General features: G+C 44.2%; 1 protein-coding gene across 4 annotated transcripts in view; it reads left to right on the forward strand.

Annotated features, from left to right (window-relative positions):
- LOC120570380 (bone morphogenetic protein receptor type-2-like) overlaps window positions 1–22,437 on the forward strand; it is a 35,024-nt gene that overhangs the window by 8,958 nt on the left and 3,629 nt on the right. The window contains exons 3-17 of one of the 4 annotated variants that reach the window (XM_039818691.1): window positions 350–520; window positions 3,306–3,509; window positions 4,215–4,322; window positions 4,417–4,508; window positions 4,924–5,157; window positions 9,902–10,016; window positions 13,282–13,442; window positions 14,048–14,195; window positions 15,963–16,099; window positions 16,354–16,490; window positions 17,057–17,213; window positions 17,892–17,985; window positions 18,599–18,672; window positions 19,526–19,636; window positions 21,070–21,273. In XM_039818691.1, the coding sequence (XP_039674625.1) occupies window positions 350–520; window positions 3,306–3,509; window positions 4,215–4,322; window positions 4,417–4,508; window positions 4,924–5,157; window positions 9,902–10,016; window positions 13,282–13,442; window positions 14,048–14,195; window positions 15,963–16,099; window positions 16,354–16,490; window positions 17,057–17,213; window positions 17,892–17,985; window positions 18,599–18,672; window positions 19,526–19,636; window positions 21,070–21,273 (2,147 nt within the window). The remainder of the gene's footprint in view (window positions 1–349; window positions 521–3,305; window positions 3,510–4,214; window positions 4,323–4,416; window positions 4,509–4,923; window positions 5,158–9,901; window positions 10,017–13,281; window positions 13,443–14,047; window positions 14,196–15,962; window positions 16,100–16,353; window positions 16,491–17,056; window positions 17,214–17,891; window positions 17,986–18,598; window positions 18,673–19,525; window positions 19,637–21,069; window positions 21,274–22,437) is intronic. The other 3 variants (XM_039818692.1, XM_039818694.1, XM_039818695.1) reach the window with 3 other exon arrangements.

Here is a 22,437-nt window from a genome sequence, read left to right on the forward strand (position 1 = left end):
CTCTTACAGCCGAACATGAGCAGCCCGAGGCAGCTCTGGCTCACTGTATCTCTGTTGTTCTCTGTCCTCTCGGACACAAAACGACAAAGGAAATCATTATTTGTTGATGTCAGCGAGAGACTGGTATGTGTGTGTGTGTGTGTGTCTCTGTGTCTGTGTGTGTCTGTGTGTGTGTGTGTGTGTGTGTCTTGCTACACTTTTCTTGCTCAGCATCAGAAGTTGCCGTTACAAAAACTTACTAACGAAGCCTCTGTCTGTCTGTCTGTCTGTGTGTGTGTGTGTGTGTGTGTGTGTGTGAGTGTGTGTGTGTTGTGTGCGTGTGTGCGTGTGTGCGTGCGTGTGTCTTCAGGTCTGCAGTCGGAGGACAGAGAGTGCATCTTCTCTGACATGCTACAGAGGGCGGAGCCTCACAGCGGAACGACCAATGAGCTGCGAGAGAACAGCACGGTTCGCTGCAACCTCCGCTGCTTTGGATTGTGGGAAAAGAAACCAGATGGGGGAATGCACCCGGTCAAGCAAGGTGAGACACACACACACACACACACACACACAAACAGTTTGAGGCTACGTTTACACGTGGCCGGCTATTTTCATAAACATACATTTCACCCTCTCCGTTTTCAAAAATAACATCGTGCACAGCTGTCAGTTTTCAGAAAAGTGTTCGATTACACGAACCCACAAACCTGTGTATATAAGAGCATGCCAAACCTGTAGGTGGCAGTGTAAAGAGAAACTCAAGCCCACGTTATCCAATCAGAATCCCCAAAATAGCAACAACAGCTGCCTAAACCTCTGTTTGTCTCAGTTTACATGCAAACAGGGCATGAAGTTAACTTTTTGACCACCAGCCACTTTTTTTTGCCTCATAAAAAGGTGAAAAACAGGACTTGCTGTGTCTCTATGATCCTGTCCTGTCCTATTCATGGTAGCCTACTCATGGACATTGCACACGTGCTGTAGTAGGGGGGCCAGCCTTGATAATACTGCATAGGGGTCCGGTGTTGGCTAGTTACACCACTGCATATAAGAGATGAGATGAAAATCAGGAGTAGCCTACGCGCACCACAACAACAAAACACTGGTGAATGTGGACCATAACACATGAGTTGTTGCAAAGAAGTTGCAACTTTTTTTGTATAGTTCTTAAAAATAAAAAAAATAAATCAAAAGGAAACTTGTTTTGGGGAGAATAATAATTAGTACTATTAATTAATTACTGATTTTCTAGGAACCTTACCAAAAAGGCTCAGGATGATGATGTTGGTATAATATGAAAACGGCTGGTGGATTTAAGACACAAAATAATTTATTGAATGAATCAAATACAAACATATGTGTCAGTGGCTTGTTGATCTTTACATTGTTAGTTAATTTCCTATCCTGGGCTGGGACACACACACACACACACACACATACTATCCTGGCCTGGGACTCACATTCATACGGTTTCATATTGGACTTGAACTTATCATTGCACTTAAAATAAAGTAGCTGTCCACAATTTAGGTCATCCTGTAGGTCTCATCTGCGTTTTTTCCTGCATCCACCGTGTGTGATTGTGTGTGTGTGTGTGTGTGTGTGTGTGTGTGTGTGTGTGTGTGTGTGTGTGTGTGTGTGTGTGTGCGCGTGTGTGTGTGAGTGTGTGTGCGCGTCAGTTGCGGGGGAAACGGAGCAACAGACCCGCACGCTGCAAACAGCTGACAAGATGAAACAGCAGCAACGTTCAGAGACTTAGAAGTGAAAAATGGTTCCAGCGTACATTGATGTTACAATGTCTACATGTTGGCAGGACGGTCTGAAATGTGTTGCACGGTCTTTCGCTGTACGTTTTGTTGGTAATGTGAGATGTTCGAGTCACGCGCACGTCTCGTCTTCATAACAGAAACAAGGAAATGAATTTGACCCGTTCTCCCTGCCGCTTGGTCAGTTGCTGCGCGATATGGAGCCCCGGCTGTCAATCAATGTCTTCCAGTGATGCGGGCCCCTGATTGGACCAGGCCCGTAAGCGACCGCGTACCCTGCTTACCGATAGTTAGGCATCTGAATCACTCAATTCTCATTGGCTACCCGCCAAAGTGGCAGGTAGATTGACAGTGTTACCCGACAATTGCATAATTCACCCGCATTTGGCGGGTGGGCGGGTGTTAATTTCATGCCCTGCATTCAAATGTGCAAACAAAGTTTTCCAAAATCTCCACTCCACGAAGGGAAGTGTCTCAAAATAACCATGTACGTGTAACCAGGCTATGAATCTCAACATCCGGCCAGCAACAGTTATTTTCCCAAAAGGCAGAGTGGGGCGGGTCATGCCCTCACCATCCGGCTCAAAGTTAAAATGTGTTTCATTTAAAGAGGCAGAGTGGCCACTATGGGACCTTATTTCATAGAAATGTGTCCGGTAGTGAACGGGGAGAGACAGAGTGTGTGTGTGTGTGTGTGTGTTTCTGTGTGTGTGTGTGTTTCTGTGTGTCTGTGTGTGTCTGTGTTTCTGTGTGTGTGTGTGTCTGTGTGTGTCTGTGTGTGTCTGTGTTTCTGTGTGTGTGTGTGTTTGTTCTTGTTTAACTACATTCGTGGGGTCCAAAAACCGAGAGTCCAGTATACTTGTGGGGTCCCGACAGCTTTGTGGGGCCAAAATGCTGGACCCCACGACTTTAAAGGGCTGTTTGAGGGTTAAGATTTGGTTGTAGGATTAGGGTTAGAATTAGGTTATGGTTAAGGTTAGGTTTGGGTTAAAACGCAGCACCCAGAATGGGTGTTGCGAGGGGAACGGGCACAAGGGGACCACTGGTGTGAATAAAACACTTTATAAAAACTCCTTAAAAAACGTGGCTGTTTTAAAAAAAAAACGGACAGATATTAAAAGGAGGTTAAAAGAACCACTGGAAAGGAAGGACAGCGGGAATTTAAAACTTTAAATAAAAGGTCAACTCCACAACTACTTCGTTAGGCATTTAGTTGTGATGGTTAAGGTTAGGGTAAGGGTTAAGGTTAGGCATTTAGTTGTGATGGTTAAGGTTAGGGTAAGGGTTAAGGTTAGGCATTTAGTTGTTATGGTTAAGGTTAGGGTAAGGGGCTAGGGATTGCATTATGTCAGTGATGGGTCCCCACAAAGATAGTGCCACAAAAATGTGTGTGTGCGTTCTTTCTCTTCCCGGCTGATAAAACATATCAACGTGATGTATATTGTGAGAGACAAGAGATGGAGTTCACTGAGCGGTTTCACACTAAACTGAACAGACTTTCTACACTTGTTAAATAATCTTTGACCTGACAAACATCATGGCTGGTTCCTTGTCTTCCAGGTTGCTGGCCTCACAAGCAGGAGTGTCTTAGCGACCATTGCCAGGTAACGGCGGCGGCCTCTGTGACCCTGAACGACACAGACTACCATTTCTGCTGCTGCAGCAGAGACCTCTGCAACGCCAACTTTACCGAGCCCCCGCCCACCGCCGACGCCCCCGCCCTGAGGCTGATGAAGCCAGACGGGTGGGACGACAGACTGACAGGTACCGACCAATCACGGCCCTCGTTTGAGCTGTTGCTGGGCAGGAAAGCCGTCTTTGTTTATCTTTCCACTGTTCCAACAATCACCACTCCTTACCCACCAGACTCCATGTAAATAATCAGGACTTTTATCATGGTAAAACACACTTCATTCAAAGTGGACAGAAACTAAATTAAACTATCAAAAGCCGTCTTGGTTCATCTTTCCACTGTTCCAACAATCGCCACTCTGGTTTGGTTGAAATAAACCCTTAATTCACCCATTTACATGTGGAGATATGCTGGCTCTATACAAGCTAAAAGTCCTGATTATTTACATGGAGTCTGGTGGAGATATGCTGGCTCTATACACGCTAAAAGTCCTGATTATTTACATGGAGTCTGGTGGAGTTTGGTGATGGTGATTTCGGGGCTGTTTGATATTGAACTAAAAGGATCTTACTCTTTAACTAAAAGGTCTATCTCTGTAGGGATCCATCCCATAATGTTGTCAGACACTTAGAATAATAATCTGAGTCTGTCAGTAGCAACAACAGAACTTTTAGAGGACTCTAACTGAACATTAGTCCTGTAGGGTTACATTACAGCTTGGTTTCGGTCTTTCTTAATACTGGACGGATGCATAGATGTATGTTCCGGTCAGTCACAAACTTAAGAGGAAATAGAGTCCAGGTTAAAACTACCCTTTAAGTCTATTTGCTACACAGATCCCCAGCCGCTGCGACGGGAGGAGACGGCGCTCATCACCCTGGTAACTGTCGCTATAGCGGCTGTTGCCGTTGTGGCTTTGTTCCTGGGATACCGCATGATGAAAGGTACACACACACACACACACACACACACACACGAGACACATGAGATTAATATTAATAATACTAAACAGTTTATTTGTTGTCTTGCTGTATTCAGGGAAGAAGAAACAGAGTCTGTCGGCTCTGGATGTGATGGAGGCAGCAAACAGTAACACTGCTGTCGACCTGGATCATCTCAAACTACTGGAGGTACACACACACACACACAGACAAGCACACACACACACACACACATACAGAGACACACACACACACACACATACAGAGACACACACACACAGACACACACACACACACACAGAGACACAGACACACACACACACACACACACACACACACACACACACACACACACACACACACACACACACACAGACAAACACACACTCAATCTCACACACACACACACAGACAAACACACTCTAATTTATATGTTAATGGATCTAAACGTGAGTTGAAGCTCCCTATTCACAACACACTGTCATCTCAGTGTTATTTTAAATATATACTTTATAAACATATACCGTACATACATATAGAATTGAACCGTGAGGAACGCCAGACGAGCCCGTCTCTCTAACGCCTTCCTCCTTCCTCCTGGCAGCTGATTGGTCGGGGTCGTTACGGCTCGGTGTTTCGCGGCTTTCTCAACGAGCGCTGCGTGGCCGTCAAAGTCTTCAGCTCGGCCAACCGGCAGAACTACGCCAACGAGCGCTCCATCTACTGCGTGCCGCTGCTGCAGCAACACGACAACATCGCCCGCTTCCTGGGCGCCGACGAGAGGACGGCGTCCGATGGGCGGCCAGAGTTCCTGATCCTCATGGAGTTCTACCCACACGTAAGTATCTTAAAGTGCCTATATTATGAAAAAATCACTTTTTCTGGTGATTTGGGGTGTTATTTTGTGTCTCTGGTGCTTCATACTAACTTTAAAAACCCATCCATGGTGTTCTGAGTGAGATCTGGTTTCTGAATGTGTCCTGCCTTCAGTCTCCTGGTGAGCTGGTCAAAATCTGCACGGCTTTCTACGGCACTAGCCGAAACCAGGGGGCTAACCGCAACCGTTAGCATGCTAACGCTAACATGCTACCTCGTTCTCAATGGCAAAGCACTGCTACAACACACACAAGTTCACCATAATCTCCAGAAGAACTACTTCCATGTGCTCCCTGGTTTAGAAGAAGTCTCCCAGCTGATCCTGCCTTGGAACTGACTGAATTAGGAGAAACAGCCTTTCTTTTACTGTCTATGGAGCTAGCTGACATGATCTACATCTGAGCTACTGAGCATGTGCGAGTGCAATCAAAGATAGTACTGAAAAAGAAAAGAGGTCTCACTCTGTAGCTAAAACAGAGAGCTGAACACAGGGTGAAAAGAGGAGCTGCAGCAATGTGCAGTACAACTAAAATATGTTGTTTTTTGATAATTTAACCATGTAAACCTATTCTGGTACAACCTTAAAACACAATTGTGAACCTGAAAATGAGAAGAATATGGGCGCTTTAATACAGTGTTTTCCTTTAGGATTTATTTTTTTTGCAGTGGGGGCAGGTCTGTCCGAACAACAATATTATTATATTATTATATTATTATTATACGTATGAAACGGAACTGACACTTAACTGCAACACAAACAAATATATTTATTTACCTCTATTCACACACAATCAGGCATATTTCAGTTGTAATTGAGCTGTATTTTTTGAGGAACTATAGGGCCCTTAACATCTACAACAGGTCTACACAATGAATTTTACAAGAAATTCTAGATAGGGAAACTAAAACCCAAAGTATAGAATGAAATATTCCACTGACCCACTTACCGTTTTAATCTTTCCAGATGTGTGATATTAGGACGATGAGCTGACAGAACAGAGTGTTGTCCAGTTAGAACGGACCCACCGCGGTGACGTTTTTGGTGGAGCTGTTTCTTTAAAGGTCCCATGACATGGTGCTCTTTGGATGCTTTCATATAGGCCTTAGTGGTCCCCAAATACTGTATCTGAAGTCTCTTTTATATAGACTTTAGTGGTCCCCTAATACTGTATCTGAAGTCTCTTTTATATAGACTTTAGTGGTCCCCTAATACTGTATCTGAAGTCTCTTTTATATAGACTTTAGTGGTCCCCTAATACTGTATCTGAAGTCTCTTTTATATAGGCCTTAGTGGTCACCTAATACTGTATCTGAAGTCTCTTTTATATAGACCTTAGTGGTCCCCTAATACTGTATCTGAAGTATTTTTTTATAGGCCTTAGTGGTCCCCTAATACTGTATCTGAAGTCTCTTTTATATAGACCTTAGTGGTCCCCTAATACTGTATCTGAAGTCTCTTTTATATAGGCCTTAGTGGTCCCCTAATACTGTATCTGAAGTCTCTTTTATATAGACCTTAGTGGTCCCCTATACTGTATCTGAAGTCTCTTTTATATAGACCTTAGTGGTCCCCTAATACTGTATCTGAAGTCTCTTTTATATAGGCCTTAGTGGTCCCCTAATACTGTATCTGAAGTCTCTTTTATATAGACCTTAGTGGTCACCTAATACTGTATCTGAAGTCTCTTTTATATAGACCTTAGTGGTCCCCTAATACTGTATCTGAAGTTTCTTTATATAGACCTTAGTGGTCCCCTAATACTGTATCTGAAGTATCTTTTTATATAGGCCTTAGTGGTCCCCTAATACTGTATCTGAAGTCTCTTTTATATAAACCTTAGTGGTCCCCTAATACTGTATCTGAAGTCTCTTTTATATAGACCTTAGTGGTCCCCTAATACTGTATCTGAAGTCTCTTTTATATAGACCTTAGTGGTCCCCTAATACTGTATCTGAAGTCTCTTTTATATAGACCTTAGTGGTCCCCTAATACTGTATCTGAAGTTTCTTTTATATAGGCCTTAGTGGTCCCCTAATACTGTATCTGAAGTCTCTTTTATATAGACCTTAGTGGTCCCCTAATACTGTATCTGAAGTCTCTTTTATATAGACCTTAGTGGTCCCCTAATACTGTATCTGAAGTTTCTTTATATAGACCTTAGTGGTCCCCTAATACTGTATCTGAAGTCTCTTTTATATAGGCCTTAGTGGTCTCCTAATACTGTATCTGAAGTCTCTTTTATATAGACCTTAGTGGTCCCCTAATACTGTATCTGAAGTCTCTTTTATATAGACCTTAGTGCTCCGCTAATACTGTATCTGAAGTCTCTTTTATGTAGACCTTAGTGGTCCCCTAATACTGTATCTGAAGTTTCTTTTATATAGGCCTTAGTGGTCCCCTAATACTGTATCTGAAGTCTCTTTATATAGACCTTAGTGGTCCCCTAATACTGTATCTGAAGTCTCTTTTATATAGACCTTAGTGGTCCCCTAATACTGTATCTGAAGTCTCTTTATATAGACCTTAGTGGTCCCCTAATACTGTATCTGAAGTATCTTTTTTATAGGCCTTAGTGGTCCCTAATACTGTATCTGAAGTCTCTTTTATATAGACCTTAGTGGTCCCCTAATACTGTATCTGAAGTCTCTTTTATATATAGACCTTAGTGGTCCCCTAATACTGTATCTGAAGTCTCTTTTATATAGACCTTAGTGGTCCCTAATACTGTATCTGAAGTCTCTTTTATATAGACCTTAGTGGTCCCCTAATACTGTATCTGAAGTCTCTTTTATATAGACCTTAGTGGTCCCCTAATACTGTATCTGAAGTCTCTTTTATATAGGCCTTAGTGGTCCCCTAATACTGTATCTGAAGTCTCTTTTATATAGACCTTAGTGGTCCCCTAATACTGTATCTGAAGTCTCTTTTATATAGACCTTAGTGGTCCCTAATACTGTATCTGAAGTCTCTTTATATAGACCTTAGTGGTCCCCTAATACTGTATCTGAAGTCTCTTTTTATATAGACCTTAGTGGTCTCCTAATACTGTATCTGAAGTCTCTTTTATATAGACCTTAGTGGTCTCCTAATACTGTATCTGAAGTCTCTTTTATATAGACCTTAGTGGTCCCCTAATACTGTATCTGAAGTCTCTTTTATATAGACCTTAGTGGTCCTCTAATACTGTATCTGAAGTCTTTTTATATAGACCTTAGTGGTCCCCTAATACTGTATCTGAAGTCTCTTTTATATAGACCTTAGTGGTCCCCTAATACTGTATCTGAAGTCTCTTTTATATAGACCTTAGTGGTCCCCTAATACTGTAACTGAAGTATCTTTTATATAGACCTTAGTGGTCCCCTAATACTGTATCTGAAGTCTCTTTTATATAGACCTTAGTGGTCCCCTAATACTGTATCTGAAGTCTCTTTTATATAGACCTTAGTGGTCCCCTAATACTGTATCTGAAGTATCTTTTATATAGACCTTAGTGGTCCCCTAATACTGTATCTTAAGTCTCTTTTATATATAGACCTTAGTGGTCCCCTTATACTGTATCTGAAGTCTCTTTTATATAGACCTTAGTGGTCCCCTAATACTGTATCTGAAGTCTCTTTTATATAGACCTTAGTGGTCCCCTTAATACTGTATCTTTAGTCTCTTTTATATAGACCTTAGTGGTCCCCTAATACTGTATCTTTAGTCTCTTTTATATAGACCTTAGTGGTCCCCTTGATACTGTATCTGAAGTCTCTTTTATATAGACCTTAGTGGTCCCCTAATACTGTATCTTTAGTCTCTTTTATATAGACCTTAGTGGTCCCCTAATACTGTATCTGAAGTCTCTTTTATATAGACCTTAGTGGTCCCCCAATACTGTAACTGATATATATATATATATATATATATATATATATATATATATATATATATATATATATATATATATAATATATATATAATATATATATATATATATATATATATATATATATATATATATATATAATATATATATATATATATATATATATATATATATTTCATATAATGAAAACTATAAATACACATAGAGACACACAACATTGGGACCTTATAAACATTGCCATGCCTTATGCATATTTAGATGATCATATCTCTACTGGAAGGGCATTCCAGTGCTCTGAGAGCTTATGCCAGATCACCTCTAGTCATGAATGATCAGGACAGACTGCACATGTGTACCTCTTCAGAGAGCTGATCAGGAGGCTGTTTGTTCATGTAGTGGCTGTGATGCAGTCTGCAGCCTGTAGGGGGCGCTGACAGCTGAATGTCTGACTCTCTGGTAATCATGTTATTGTGCTGCTGCAGGACGGCGCCTCCAGTCTTACTTCCTGTCTGGAGCCACTGACCGACCACACACACACACACACACACACACACACACGGGTTGGTTGGTTTACTGCATTCCTCTGTAGCGGTCAGACAGTAATTACCGGTTTAAGTGTCTGCACACACACACACACACACACAATTTTATTATAGATATAGAAACACACATCTTGCAGGCAGAAAAAAGTAAGGCGTCTCATTCAGGATAAAGACTTCGATATTTAATGGAACAGAGATCTTCCAGATTGTAACTTTAAAACTACAAAACAAAAAGTAAACAATGCTTATTCTGTCTGTCTGTGTCTCTCTCTCTCTCTCTGTCTGTCTGTCTCAGGGCTGTCTGTCTCGCTACCTGTCTCTCCACACGGTGGACTGGACTACCTGCTGCAGGATGACTCACGGTGTGACCAGAGGACTCGCCTTCCTGCACACTGAACTCTACAGAGGAGGTATTAATATTATTATTATTATTATTATTATTATTATTATTATTATTATTATTATTATTATTATTATTATTATATCTCTGTGTGTGTTTAGGTTGTTATAACGTGTCATTAATGTCCTGAAACAGCTGTAGTTATTATCAAACAAGCAGGAGGAAACAGTGACTTTGTTGGGGACTGTTTTCAGCGGTGGACCCATACTGGATGACCTCTGTCTGGGATTCGAACCCCCGGTCTCCTGTACTAGAGTCAGTGGTGTTAACCACTGAGCCTAACCTGGATTAAAGTCACAGATTCAGCAGAAATATGAAGTCGGAATATTATGATAACAAAGTCAGAATATTACAGGAAAAAAGTTAGTAAAAAATAAAAAGTATTTACTTACTTTATTTAGTACCGTATCGGTCCGATTATGAGACGGGTTTTTATCCTAGAAAAAAAGTCATAAAAATTGGGTTGTCTTATAATCAGGGTGTAGACATGGCAGAACATGAGAGACGTCTCCTGTTTCTACAGTCGATAGAGAAGTCAGCTGGTGGAGTCTCCAGAGGCTGGTTTTAGAACGTAAAAGAAGTCAGCTATAAACTACAGAAATAAAATTATCCATAACCCATTTTATTTTAATGTTACAAACAGCTGGTTGAAATGACAGAGTTTAGACGGAGCCTCAACGACCGGCCGATAGCACGGTAACGTTATATGGTGGAGAGAGATAGAGAGAGACTGGAGAGAGAGAGCATTATATGGTGGAGAGAGATAGAGAGAGACTGAAGAGAGAGAGCGTTATATGGTGGAGAGAGATAGAGAGAGACTGAAGAGAGAGAGCGTTATATGGTGGAGAGACATAGAGAGAGACTGAAGAGAGAGAGCGTTATATGGTGGAGAGACATAGAGAGAGACTGAAGAGAGAGAGCGTTATATGGTGGAGAGAGATAGAGAGAGACTGAAGAGAGAGAGCTTATATGGTGGAGAGACTGAAGAGAGAGCGTTATATGGTGGAGAGACATAGAGAGAGACTGAAGAGAGAGAGCGCCCAGCGGCGTCCAGAGCAAGCCGTGAATCAGAGAAATAAAACGTGTTTTCGCTGATTCATCACTAGAAATGTAACTGTAGCAAGCATCTCATTATCACTAACATTATCCTCATTCATATTTAGATGCAAAAAATGATATAATAATATAATACCGCATGTCACTTTTTTCTGACGTTTTTCTGCTTTTTTAAATACTTTTTCGTCTTTTTTTTACGACTTTTGGAGCATTTTTGTCGACATAAAGTCCTAAAAAATTCATCAAGAAAGTTCCTTAAGCCTGGTTCACACGGGACGATTTTAAAATTGTAATAAAAACACGGTGATAAAAAACATCACGGGTGTAACAGTTTTGGTGGTACAGCGTGCGGTGCGCAGCACACGGCAAAATCAACACATCACACACAAACCGATTTGACTCCCGAACATTCCCAGGTCAGACGGGAAATCTCGCAAAATCCCTCGAGATCAAACGTGACTTCAGAGTAAACAATCATTGCGGACGAAGAGGATGCAGTGGCGATAGTTTGTAGTGTGTTTTTAACCGGAAAAAGAAACGTTATCAAAAGAAAAGGCGATGGTCAAAGAAGACAACGCGAGCATGGACTATACTCAGCTACATCATGATATGGAGGTGATTTGTTTTTTCTCATAGAAATGTCGTTAGGTATTACACAGATTAATAAACGTTCATATATTCGTTTCCATGTACTCTGGTGGACTGCAGTTGTGGATGTAGTTATCCATCGACTTTATTTATTTTACACAGGCTGTGTGCTCGTTTGTCCCCGGGGGGGGGGGACACCACACACGAGGAGAAATCGGGCCAAATAAATCCAACATGTTGGATATCCCCGATTTGAGATCGGAGCGGTCCCGACGTCCTTCGGAGCAGACAAGAGCAGTCTTAACACACCACACACGGCAGGAATATCTGATCAGATTATTTTACCATAATCGGAGCATCCTTAAGATTGTCGGGAGGGGTGAATCGGGGCTAAAATCGGCCTAATTATCCTGCCGTCTGTACCAGGCTTTAGTCAGAGAATTCAGCAAATCAAGAAAAACAAAAAACAAAGTCCTCTGTCTCCTCTCAGACCAGTACAAAGTCCTCTGTCTCCTCTGAGTCCAGTACAAAGTCCCCTCTGTCTCCTCTCAGACCAGTACATGTCCTTTGTCTCCTCTCAGACCAGTACAACATGTGCTCTGTCTCCACTCAGACCAGTACATGTCCCCTGTCTCCTCTCAGACCAGTACAACGTGTCCTCTGTCTCCACTCAGACCAGTACAACATGTCCTCTGTCTCCTCTCAGACCAGTACAACGTGTCCTCTGTCTCCTCTCAGACCAGTACAACGTGTCCTCTGTCTCCACTCAGACCAGTACAACGTGTCCTCTGTCTCCACTCAGACCAGTACAACGTGTCCTTTGTCTCCTCTCAGACCAGTACAACGTGTGCTCTGTCTCCACTCAGACCAGTACATGTCCCCTGTCTCCTCTCAGACCAGTACAACGTGTCCTCTGTCTCCTCTCAGACCAGTACAACGTGTCCTCTGTCTCCACTCAGACCAGTACAACGTGTCCTCTGTCTCCACTCAGACCAGTACAACGTGTCCTTTGTCTCCTCTCAGACCAGTACAACGTGTCCTCTGTCTCCACTCAGACCAGTACAACGTGTCCTTTGTCTCCTCTCAGACCAGTACAACGTGTCCTCTGTCTCCACTCAGACCAGTACAACGTGTCCTTTGTCTCCTCTCAGACCAGTACAACGTGTCCTCTGTCTCCACTCAGACCAGTACAACGTGTCCTTTGTCTCCTCTCAGACCAGTACAACGTGTCCTCTGTCTCCACTCAGACCAGTACAACGTTGTCCTTTCTCCTCTCAGACCAGTACCACGTGTCCTCTGTCTCCACTCAAACCAGTACAACGCGTGTCCTTTTTCTCCTCTCAGACCAGTACGAAGGGTCCTCTGTCGCCACTCAGACCAGTACAACGTGTCCTTTGTCTCCTCTCAGACCAGTACAACGTGTCTTCTGTCTCCACTCAGACCAGTACAACGTGTCCTTTGTCTCCTCTCAGACCAGTACAACGTGTCCTTTTCTCCTCTCAGACCAGTACAACGTGTCCTCTGTCGCCACTCAGACCAGTACAACGTGTCCTTTGTCTCCTCTCAGACCAGTACAACGTGTCCTCTGTCTCCACTCAGACCAGTACAACGTGTCTTTTGTCTCCTCTCAGACCAGTACAAGGCGGCCGTGGCCCACAGAGACGTGACCAGCAGGAACGTTCTGGTCCGAGCCGATCTGTCCTGCGTCCTGGCTGACTTCGGCCTGTCCATGAGGCTGACGGGAAGCCTGCCCTGTCGCCCCGGAGACGACGACACCGTGGCCATATCTGAGGTCAGCTCTGTCCTGATACCTAGATACATCCCATAATACTGTCACAAATACTGGACGTAATGTGTGTGTGTGTGTGTGTGTGTGTGTGTGTGTTTGTGTGTGTGTTTGTGTGTGTGTGTGTGTGTGTTTGTGTGTGTGTGTGTGTGTGTGTGTGTGGTCTCTGGGTTTGTGTGTGTGTGTGTGTGTCTCTGTGTGTGTGTGTGTGTGTGTGTTGTGTGTGTGTGTGTGGTGTGTTGTGTGTGTGTGTGTCTCTGTGTGTATGTGTCTTTGTGTGTGTGTGTGACTCTGTTTGTGTGTGTGTGTCTCTGTGTGTGTGTGTCTGTGTGTGTGTGTGTGTCTGTGTGTGTGTGTGTGCGCGCGTGTGTGCGTGCACGTGTGTCTCTGTGTCTGTGTGTGCGTGTGTGTGTCTGTGTGTGTGCGCTCGTGTGTGCGTGCACGTGTGTCTCTGTGTCTGTGTGTGTGCGTGTCTGTGTGTGTGTGTGTGTGTGTCTCTGTGTGTGTGTGTCTCTGTGTGTGTGTGTGTGTCTGTGTGTGTGTGTGTGTGTGTGTGTCTCTGTGTGTGTGTGTGTCTGTGTGTGTGTGTGTGTGTGTGTGTGTGTGTGTAGGTGGGGACAGTACGCTACATGGCCCCCGAGGTTCTGGGTGGAGCTCTGAACCTGAGGGACTGTGAGTCGGCTCTGAAGCAGGTGGATGTCTACGCTCTGGGGCTGCTCTACTGGGAGAGCTTCAGGAGATGCTCCTACCTGTTCCCAGGTGAGACGCTGGGACACACACACACACACACACACACACACACAGTATCATGGTTGGGGGATCTGGGTGTCCTCCCCCAGAGAAGTTTTGAGCATCAACGACTTAATTTCCTGTATTCTGACGCACTTTTATGAACCAATTTACGGTGAAAATCCCTTTATTTAGCCTATGTGAAGAAGACAAACACAGATGACATTTCAACATATATTACAATTATAATGCAATGTATGTTGTAGCGTGTCATTGGGCATTTTTAAATCCTGGAGCTTTCTTAGTGGGTATACTGCGTATACCTGCGTATCACGTAGACTACACCACTGGTCAAACAAACACAGGACTCCGTATGAAACCAACTTGTACAATAAGTTGCGTCAGGTCGGATTCGAACCCTGGACCTCTGCGTTGAGCATAGACTGTATATTAATGGACAGAGCGTGTGTGACGTCACCCATTGGTTTGTGGAGATCTGCTATACGTCGTTGAGTTTGCCGTTACAGGCGCAGCCATCCTGGTTGAGGATGTGATGATTTTAGATGAGAGGGAGGAGTGAGGGTGGAGCTACTTACACTCTACGTTACGTTTCACTGGCAATCACATCATAGCCACGCCCTAAAACACCCCCTACTTTATCGCCGATTTTAAAATCAACAAGACCATAATTCAAAAAAATTTACATTCTGTGTTGCAGAAGACTTAAAACTAGCAACTAGCAAATATGCAGGAATTCATATATAATGCAGGTTTAAGAAGTCTCCCCCTGCAGGAATTCAGATATAATACAGGTTTAAGAAGTCTCCCCCTGCAGGAATTCATATATAATACAGGTTTAAGAAGTCTCCCCCTGCAGGAATTCAGATATAATGCAGGTTTAAGGAGTCTCCCCCTGCAGGAATTCAGATATAATACAGGTTTAAGGAGTCTCCCTCTGCAGGAATTCAGATATAATGCAGGTTTAAGGAGTCTCCGCCCGTAGGAATTCAGATATAATGCAGGTTTAAGGCACTTCTGCATTTGCAGCACTTCACCGAACCGGATGCTTTGTCCATTAATATTAACAGTCTATGACATCAAGGCATACAGTGCCTCTAATTCATATTGTAGCGAGCTACGTGGAAGAAGTCGAAGAGCCAGAGATGTAGAACTCTGTGGAAATTTATTCAACCGCTACACACACTCGATACACAGAGTCAGTCATCAACCTACCCCAGGGTTTCAGTCATGGTAACCCAACAAATGGAAATAAACATGAACACATTATCAAGACTAAAACTTAGGTAATGTAAATGCATGACAGAATATCAGTTACCCACTTAAACTAAACACTTAAACAACCCTAATAACCTAGTCCCATGATGCTTTGCACTGCCGTGCAGAGCAGTCAACGCAACGGCATCCTGCCGGCCGTTACAGTATATTATCATATCGTGATTCACACCCCTAGTTAGAACGTACCTGAAGTAACGTAACAAACTGTGATCTTTTCCTTCAGTTTTGTTGCCTAACCCCTAACCCTAACCAAACTGCTACCGCTCCACACCATGAACCGCGTGTTTGAAGCTGCGAGCATTACGGTGAGATATGAAGACGTGTTGAGCTGCTGTTGAGGCGCTAATTTAGGAAACACTCCTGTGGTTGGTATTAGAGGCAAGGACCAAAGAAAGTCTGTGGTTGTTAGGGTTGGAGGGGCAGTTGATGAGTGATACAATTAGAGTATAACGTAGTGGTGTGTGTGTGTGTGTGTGTGTGTTTGTGTGTGTGTGTGTGTAGGCGAGGCGGTACCAGAGTACCAGCTGGCGTTCCAGGCCGAGCTCGGGAACCATCCCAGCTTCGAGGAGATGCAGGTCCTCGTCGCCAGAGAGAAGTTCAGGCCCAGATTCCCTGAATCCTGGAAGGAGAACAGCCTGGTTAGTGATCCTGTCCTCACACATGTCCCCACATCTGTCCCCATATCTGTCCCCATATATGTCCTCACATCTGTCCATCTGTCCCCACATCTGTCCATCTGTCCCCACATCTGTCCCTCACACCCTTAGTATTGCTTGATTGGTTGATTTAATACACATCTGTCGACATTTGTGTGTGTGTGTGATTTGTGTGTGTTTGTGTGTGTTTGTGTGTGTGTGTGTGTGTGTGTGTGTGTGTGTGTGTGTGTGTGTAGGCGTTGCGTTCCCTGAAGGAGACGATGGAGGACTGCTGGGATCAGGACGCTGAAGCTCGACTCACCGCTCAGTGTGCAGAGCAGAGACTGTTTGAACTGTCTCTGCTGAGTACACACACTGCAGTACACAACCACAGGTACACACGCACACACTGCAGTACACAAACACAGGTACACACGCACACACTGCAGTACACAAACCCAGGTACACACACTGCAGTACACAACCACAGGTACACACACACACACACTGCAGTACACAACCACAGGTACACACACACACACTGCAGTACACAACCACAGGTACACACACTGCAGTACACAACCACAGGTACACGGTACACACACTGCAGTACACAACCACAGGTACACACACACACACTGCAGTACACAACCACAGGTACACACACTGCAGTACACAACCACAGGTACACACACACACACTATAGTATACAACCACAGGTACACACACACACACTGCAGTACACAACCACAGGTACACACACTGCAGTACACAACCACAGGTACACACACACACACTATAGTATACAACCACAGGTACACACACACACACTGCAGTACACAACCACAGGTACACACACTGCAGTACACAACCACAGGTACACACACTGCAGTACACAACCACAGGTATACACACAAAGAGTTATATTTGTTCCATGTATCTTCGTGGTCTCTCTGTCAGGAACCTGTCTCAGGGCCTCTGGCCTCCTCCAGCTGGCCCCTCCTACATTGAGGATCTCCAGGTGGGCGTGGTCAAGAATCTTCAGGGAGATGGCCACCCAGCAGAAGGTCCTGAGAAGAACAGAAACTCCATCAACCACGACCGGCAGCAAGCACAGGTACAGGTACAGGTTCAGGTACAGGTACAGGCTCAAGTACAGGTACAGGCTCAAGTACAGGTACAGGCTCAGGTACAGGTACAGGCTCAGGTACAGGCTCAGGTTAAGGTACAGGTACAGGTACAAGCTCAGGTTAAGGTACAGGTACAGGTACAGGCTCAGGTACAGGCTCAGGTACAGGCACAGGTACAGGCTCAGGTACAGGTACAGGCTCAGGTACAGGTACAGGCTCAGGTACAGTCACAGTCACAGTCACAGGTACAGGCTCAGGTACAGGCTCAGGTACAGGTACAGGCTCAGGTACAGGTACAGGCTCAGGTACAGGCTCAGGTACAGGTACAGGCTCAGGTACAGGTACAGGCTCAGGTACAGTCACAGTCACAGGTACAGGCTCAGGTACAGGTACAGGCTCAAGAACAGGTACAGGCTCAGGTACAGGTACAGGCTCAGGTACAGGTACAGGTACAGGTACAGGTACAGGCTCAGGTACAGTCACAGGTACAGGTACAGGCTCAGGTACAGGCTCAGGTACAGGTACAGGCGCAGGTACAGGCACAGGTACAGGCTCAGGTACAGGTACAGGTACAGGTACAGGTACACCGAGAGACAAAACTAAACAGTCCTTCATCATGTTTATTCTTCTCTCTCTCTCTCTCTCTCTTTCTGTCTGTCTGTCAGGCTCGCTCGTCCACTTCAGACAACAACGTGTTGTCCAGCTCCGCCCTGACACCTGCCTCCACCCTCCTCACCATCTCAGAGTCCCAACACACAGGTGTGTCTCACACACACACACACACACACACACACACACACACACACACACACACACACATACATACACAGACACACACACACACACACACACACACACACACACAACATAAAAAAACAAACACACACAAAAATACAAAACAACAAAAACAATACACAAAAAACACAAACAAAAGCAAAAACACACACACACACATACAGAAACACACAAACACACACATACACACAAACACACACACACACACACATACAGACAACACACACATACAGAAACACACATACACACAAACACACACATACACACAAACACACACACACACATACAGACACATACACACACACACACACATACAGACGCACACATACACACACACACACACACACATACAGACAACACACACATACAGAAACACACATACATACAGACACACAAACACGCACACAAACACACACACACACACACACACAGACATACACACACAAACACACACACACAAACACACACACACAAACATAAACACAGACACACACACACACATACAGACACACATACATACAGACACGTGTAGTGCAGAGACTTTAAGGTCCTCCTCCCTGTTCCTGCTGTCCTCCAGGGGGCGCTGTGCTCAGTGTCTGCCGGCCACTGACAGAAGAAGACCTGGAGACCCAAAAACTGGACCCAAAAGAGGTTTTTACTTTGAACGTGTTCTCATTTGTGCAGTTTGTTCCTCTTCAGACCACGGTCTCTGTGACCATGTGGACTCTGTGACAATGTGGACCCCACGGTCTCTGTGACCATGTGGACTCTGTGACCTTTTGGATACCACGGTCTCTGTGACCATGTGGACTCCACGGTCTCTGTGACCATGTGGACTCTGTGACCATGTGGACTCCTCGGTCTGTGTGACCATGTGGTCTCTGTGACCATGTGGACTCCTCGGTCTCTGTGACCATGTGGACACCACGGTCTCTGTGACCATGTGGTCTCTGTGACCATGTGGACTCCTCGGTCTCTGTGACCATGTGGACACCACGGTTTCTGTGACCATGTGGACTCCACGGTCTCTGTGACCATGTGGACCCCACGGTCTCTGTGACCATGTGGTCTCTGTGACCATGTGGACTCCTCGGTCTCTGTGACCATGTGGACCTCACGGTCTCTGTGACCATGTGGACTCCTCGTCTCTGTGACCATGTGGACCCCACGGTCTCTGTGACCATGTGGTCTCTGTGACCATGTGGTCTCTGTGACCATGTGGACTCCTCGGTCTCTGTGACCATGTGGACCTCACGGTCTCTGTGACCATGTGGACTCCTCGGTCTCTGTGACCATGTGGACCCCACGGTCTCTGTGATCATGTGGACTCTGTGACCATGTGGACTCTCTGTCCCTGTGACCATGTGGTCTCTGTGACCATGTGGTCCCTGTGACCATGTGGACTCCACGGTCTCTGTGACCATGTGGTCCCTGTGACCATGTGGACTCTCTGTCCCTGTGACCATGTGGTCTCTGTGACCATGTGGACTCTCTGTCCCTGCAGGTGGATAAGAACCTGAGGGGAAGTTCTGATGAAAACCTGTTGGAGCGTTCTCAGAAACAGTTCAGCGGTTCATCCAACCTCCTGTACGACCACATACTGCAAACTGCTGAGGTACTACTTCAGATACTATACACTGCTGAGGTACTACTTCACATACTATACACTGCTGAGGTACTACTTCACATACTATACACTGCTGAGGTACTACTTCAGATACTATACACTAGTACCTCAGATACTATACACTGCTGAGGTACTACTTCAGATACTATACACTAGTACCTCAGATACTATACACTGCTGAGGTACTACTTCAGATACTATACACTGCTGAGGTACTACTTCACATACTATACACTGCTGAGGTACTACTTCAGATACTATACACTGCTGAGGTACTATTTCAGATACTATACACTAGTACCTCAGATACTATACACTGCTGAGGTACTACTTCAGATACTATACACTGCTGAGGTACTACTTCAGACCTGTCTTGTTCAGCGTTGTGCCAGTTAAGCTATGTTTCCATGTTGGCTGTTGGCTGTCCATCTTGTCCATCTTGTCCACCATGTCCATCATGTCCATCTTGTCCATCTTGTCCATCTTGTCCACCATATCCATCTTGTCCATCTCTACAGAGAGAGACCGTGTTAAAGACAGAAGCTCTAAAGTTTAAATCTACATAAATCTGTCATCTATGTCTCTTCCTGTTGTGTTCTTTAACCCAGATGCTGAAAAGCACAGTTCTTGTTTTCCATACATGTTTTGAGCCCCCTTTTCATCACCTTTTTGTCACCATTTCATCACCTTTTCATCACCTTTTATCACCATTTTGTCACCTTTTTGTCACCATTTCATCACCTTTTTGTCACCTTTTCATCACCTTTTTATCACCATTTCATCACATTTTCATCACCTTTTATCACCATTTTGTCACCTTTTTGTCACCATTTCATCACCTTTTTGTAGCCTTTTTGTCACCATTTCATCACCTTTTCATCACCTTTTGTCACCTTTTCATCACCATTTTGTCACCTTTTCATCAGATTTTGTCACCATTTCATCACCTTTTTTTAGCCTTTTTGTCACCATTTCATCACCTTTTTGTCACCTTTTCATCACCTTTTTGTCACCTTTTCATCACCTTTTTGTCACCATTTCATCACCTTTTTGTAGCCTTTTTGTCACCATTTCATCACCTTTTTGTCACACTTTTGTCACCATTTTATCACCTTTTGTCACCTTTTTGTAGCCTTTTTGTCACCATTTCATCACCTTTTGTCACCTTTTTGTAGCCTTTTTGTCACCATTTCATCACCTTTTTGTAGCCTTTTTGTCACAATTTCATCACCTTTTTGTCACCTTTTATGTCACCTTAATGTTTACTTTTTGTAACCATTTCATCACCTTTTTGTAACCATTTCATCACCTTTTTGTAGCATTTTTGTCACCTTTTGGTCTGCTGTTGATTGTACATAGTAACTGAAGATGTGTGCCTGTGGTTCTGTAGTAACTGAAGATGCGTGCCTGTGGTTCTGTAGGTGAACTACTGTGTGTCGGTTCCTCAGGGGGAGCTGGGAGGTGTTGGGGGGGTTGAGACCACCCTCCCCCTCCCCAAACTGCAGAACCTGCCCCAGAGACCCACCAGCCTCCACCTCCTCCACAGAACCAACGAGACCCCCTCTTCCAGACTGAAGCTGGGAAAGCTCAAGTCCAACCACAGACAGGTACAGAACCACAGACAGGTACAGAACCACAGACAGGTACAGAACCACATGATGTGTATGTTTTTGTTAAGTACTTCTTTAGAGAAGCAGGCTACGTGTTTAGTTGTAGGAGCTGGAGGTGAGCTAGACCACGTTTTTGTTACATTTGTTGGGCACAGCCTCCAGGTCCCATCCTCCTCCCCCTTTATTGAACCTTTAGCGCAATGTTTCTCAAATGGGGGTACCTGTACGTATGTGTCCCCCTAGGAGTACTCTGAAGGACTGCAGGGGGTACGTGTCCCCCTAGGGCAGGGGTTCTCAAACTTTTTTCAGTAATGTTCCACCCTTGAATTGTGTTTTTAGGCCAAGTACCCCCTGACCAGCGCAAAACATCATGTTATTATATATCTATATAAAGAGGAACAGTACAGTGTCGACAGTGACAGATTTACTTACAACCTTGTAACTGAAAAACATTTAAAAGCTACATTTCAAATGTTCAGAATCCATCACTTAATTCATTCATTATTATAGTATAATTATTTTAGGAATTATGCATGACATATTTTTAAATGAGCATGTTGCAAAAAGATCACATACCCCCTGCAGGACTCCAAAGTACCCTCAGGGGTATGCATACCCCCATTTGAGAAACACTGCCCTAGGGGTACTCTGGAGGACTGCAGGGGGTACGTGTCCCCCTAGGGGTACTCTGGAGGACTGCAGGGGGTACGTGAGATATTTAACTAAATGTTTAATAGTTACAAGGCTGTTGTCCAGAACATTGTTCCTCTTTATGTCAAATTTTTTTTTCCTACCAAAAATGTGACATTTGTGTCTCCTTCTTTGGACCTAATCTATCCTTCCTTCCTTCTACTGTCCTTTTTTCTTCTCATGTCACTGTTTTTGAAGTTTTTGCAACTATTTTGACCTATTCTTGCCTAACTTCCTTCCTTCTTTCTACCATCTTTTTCCAAGTTTTTGTCTTTTTTACAGTTTTTGTCTCTTTTTCTCATCAGCATTTAAATTTAAATGTTTTTTTCCAGGTCCAAGGCTGTAAATCTATCGCTAACAGCGCTGTACTGTTCCTCTTTATAGAGATTTTTTCTAATACCAAAACTGATTAGTGCTGGTCAGGGGGTACTTAAAGAAACAATTCAAAAGGGGGACACTGCTTTAGGGTATGTTAAAAATAAAACACTT

Source organism: Perca fluviatilis, chromosome 12 (assembly GCF_010015445.1).
Source record: "Perca fluviatilis chromosome 12, GENO_Pfluv_1.0, whole genome shotgun sequence".
Lineage (NCBI taxonomy): Eukaryota > Metazoa > Chordata > Actinopteri > Perciformes > Percidae > Perca > Perca fluviatilis.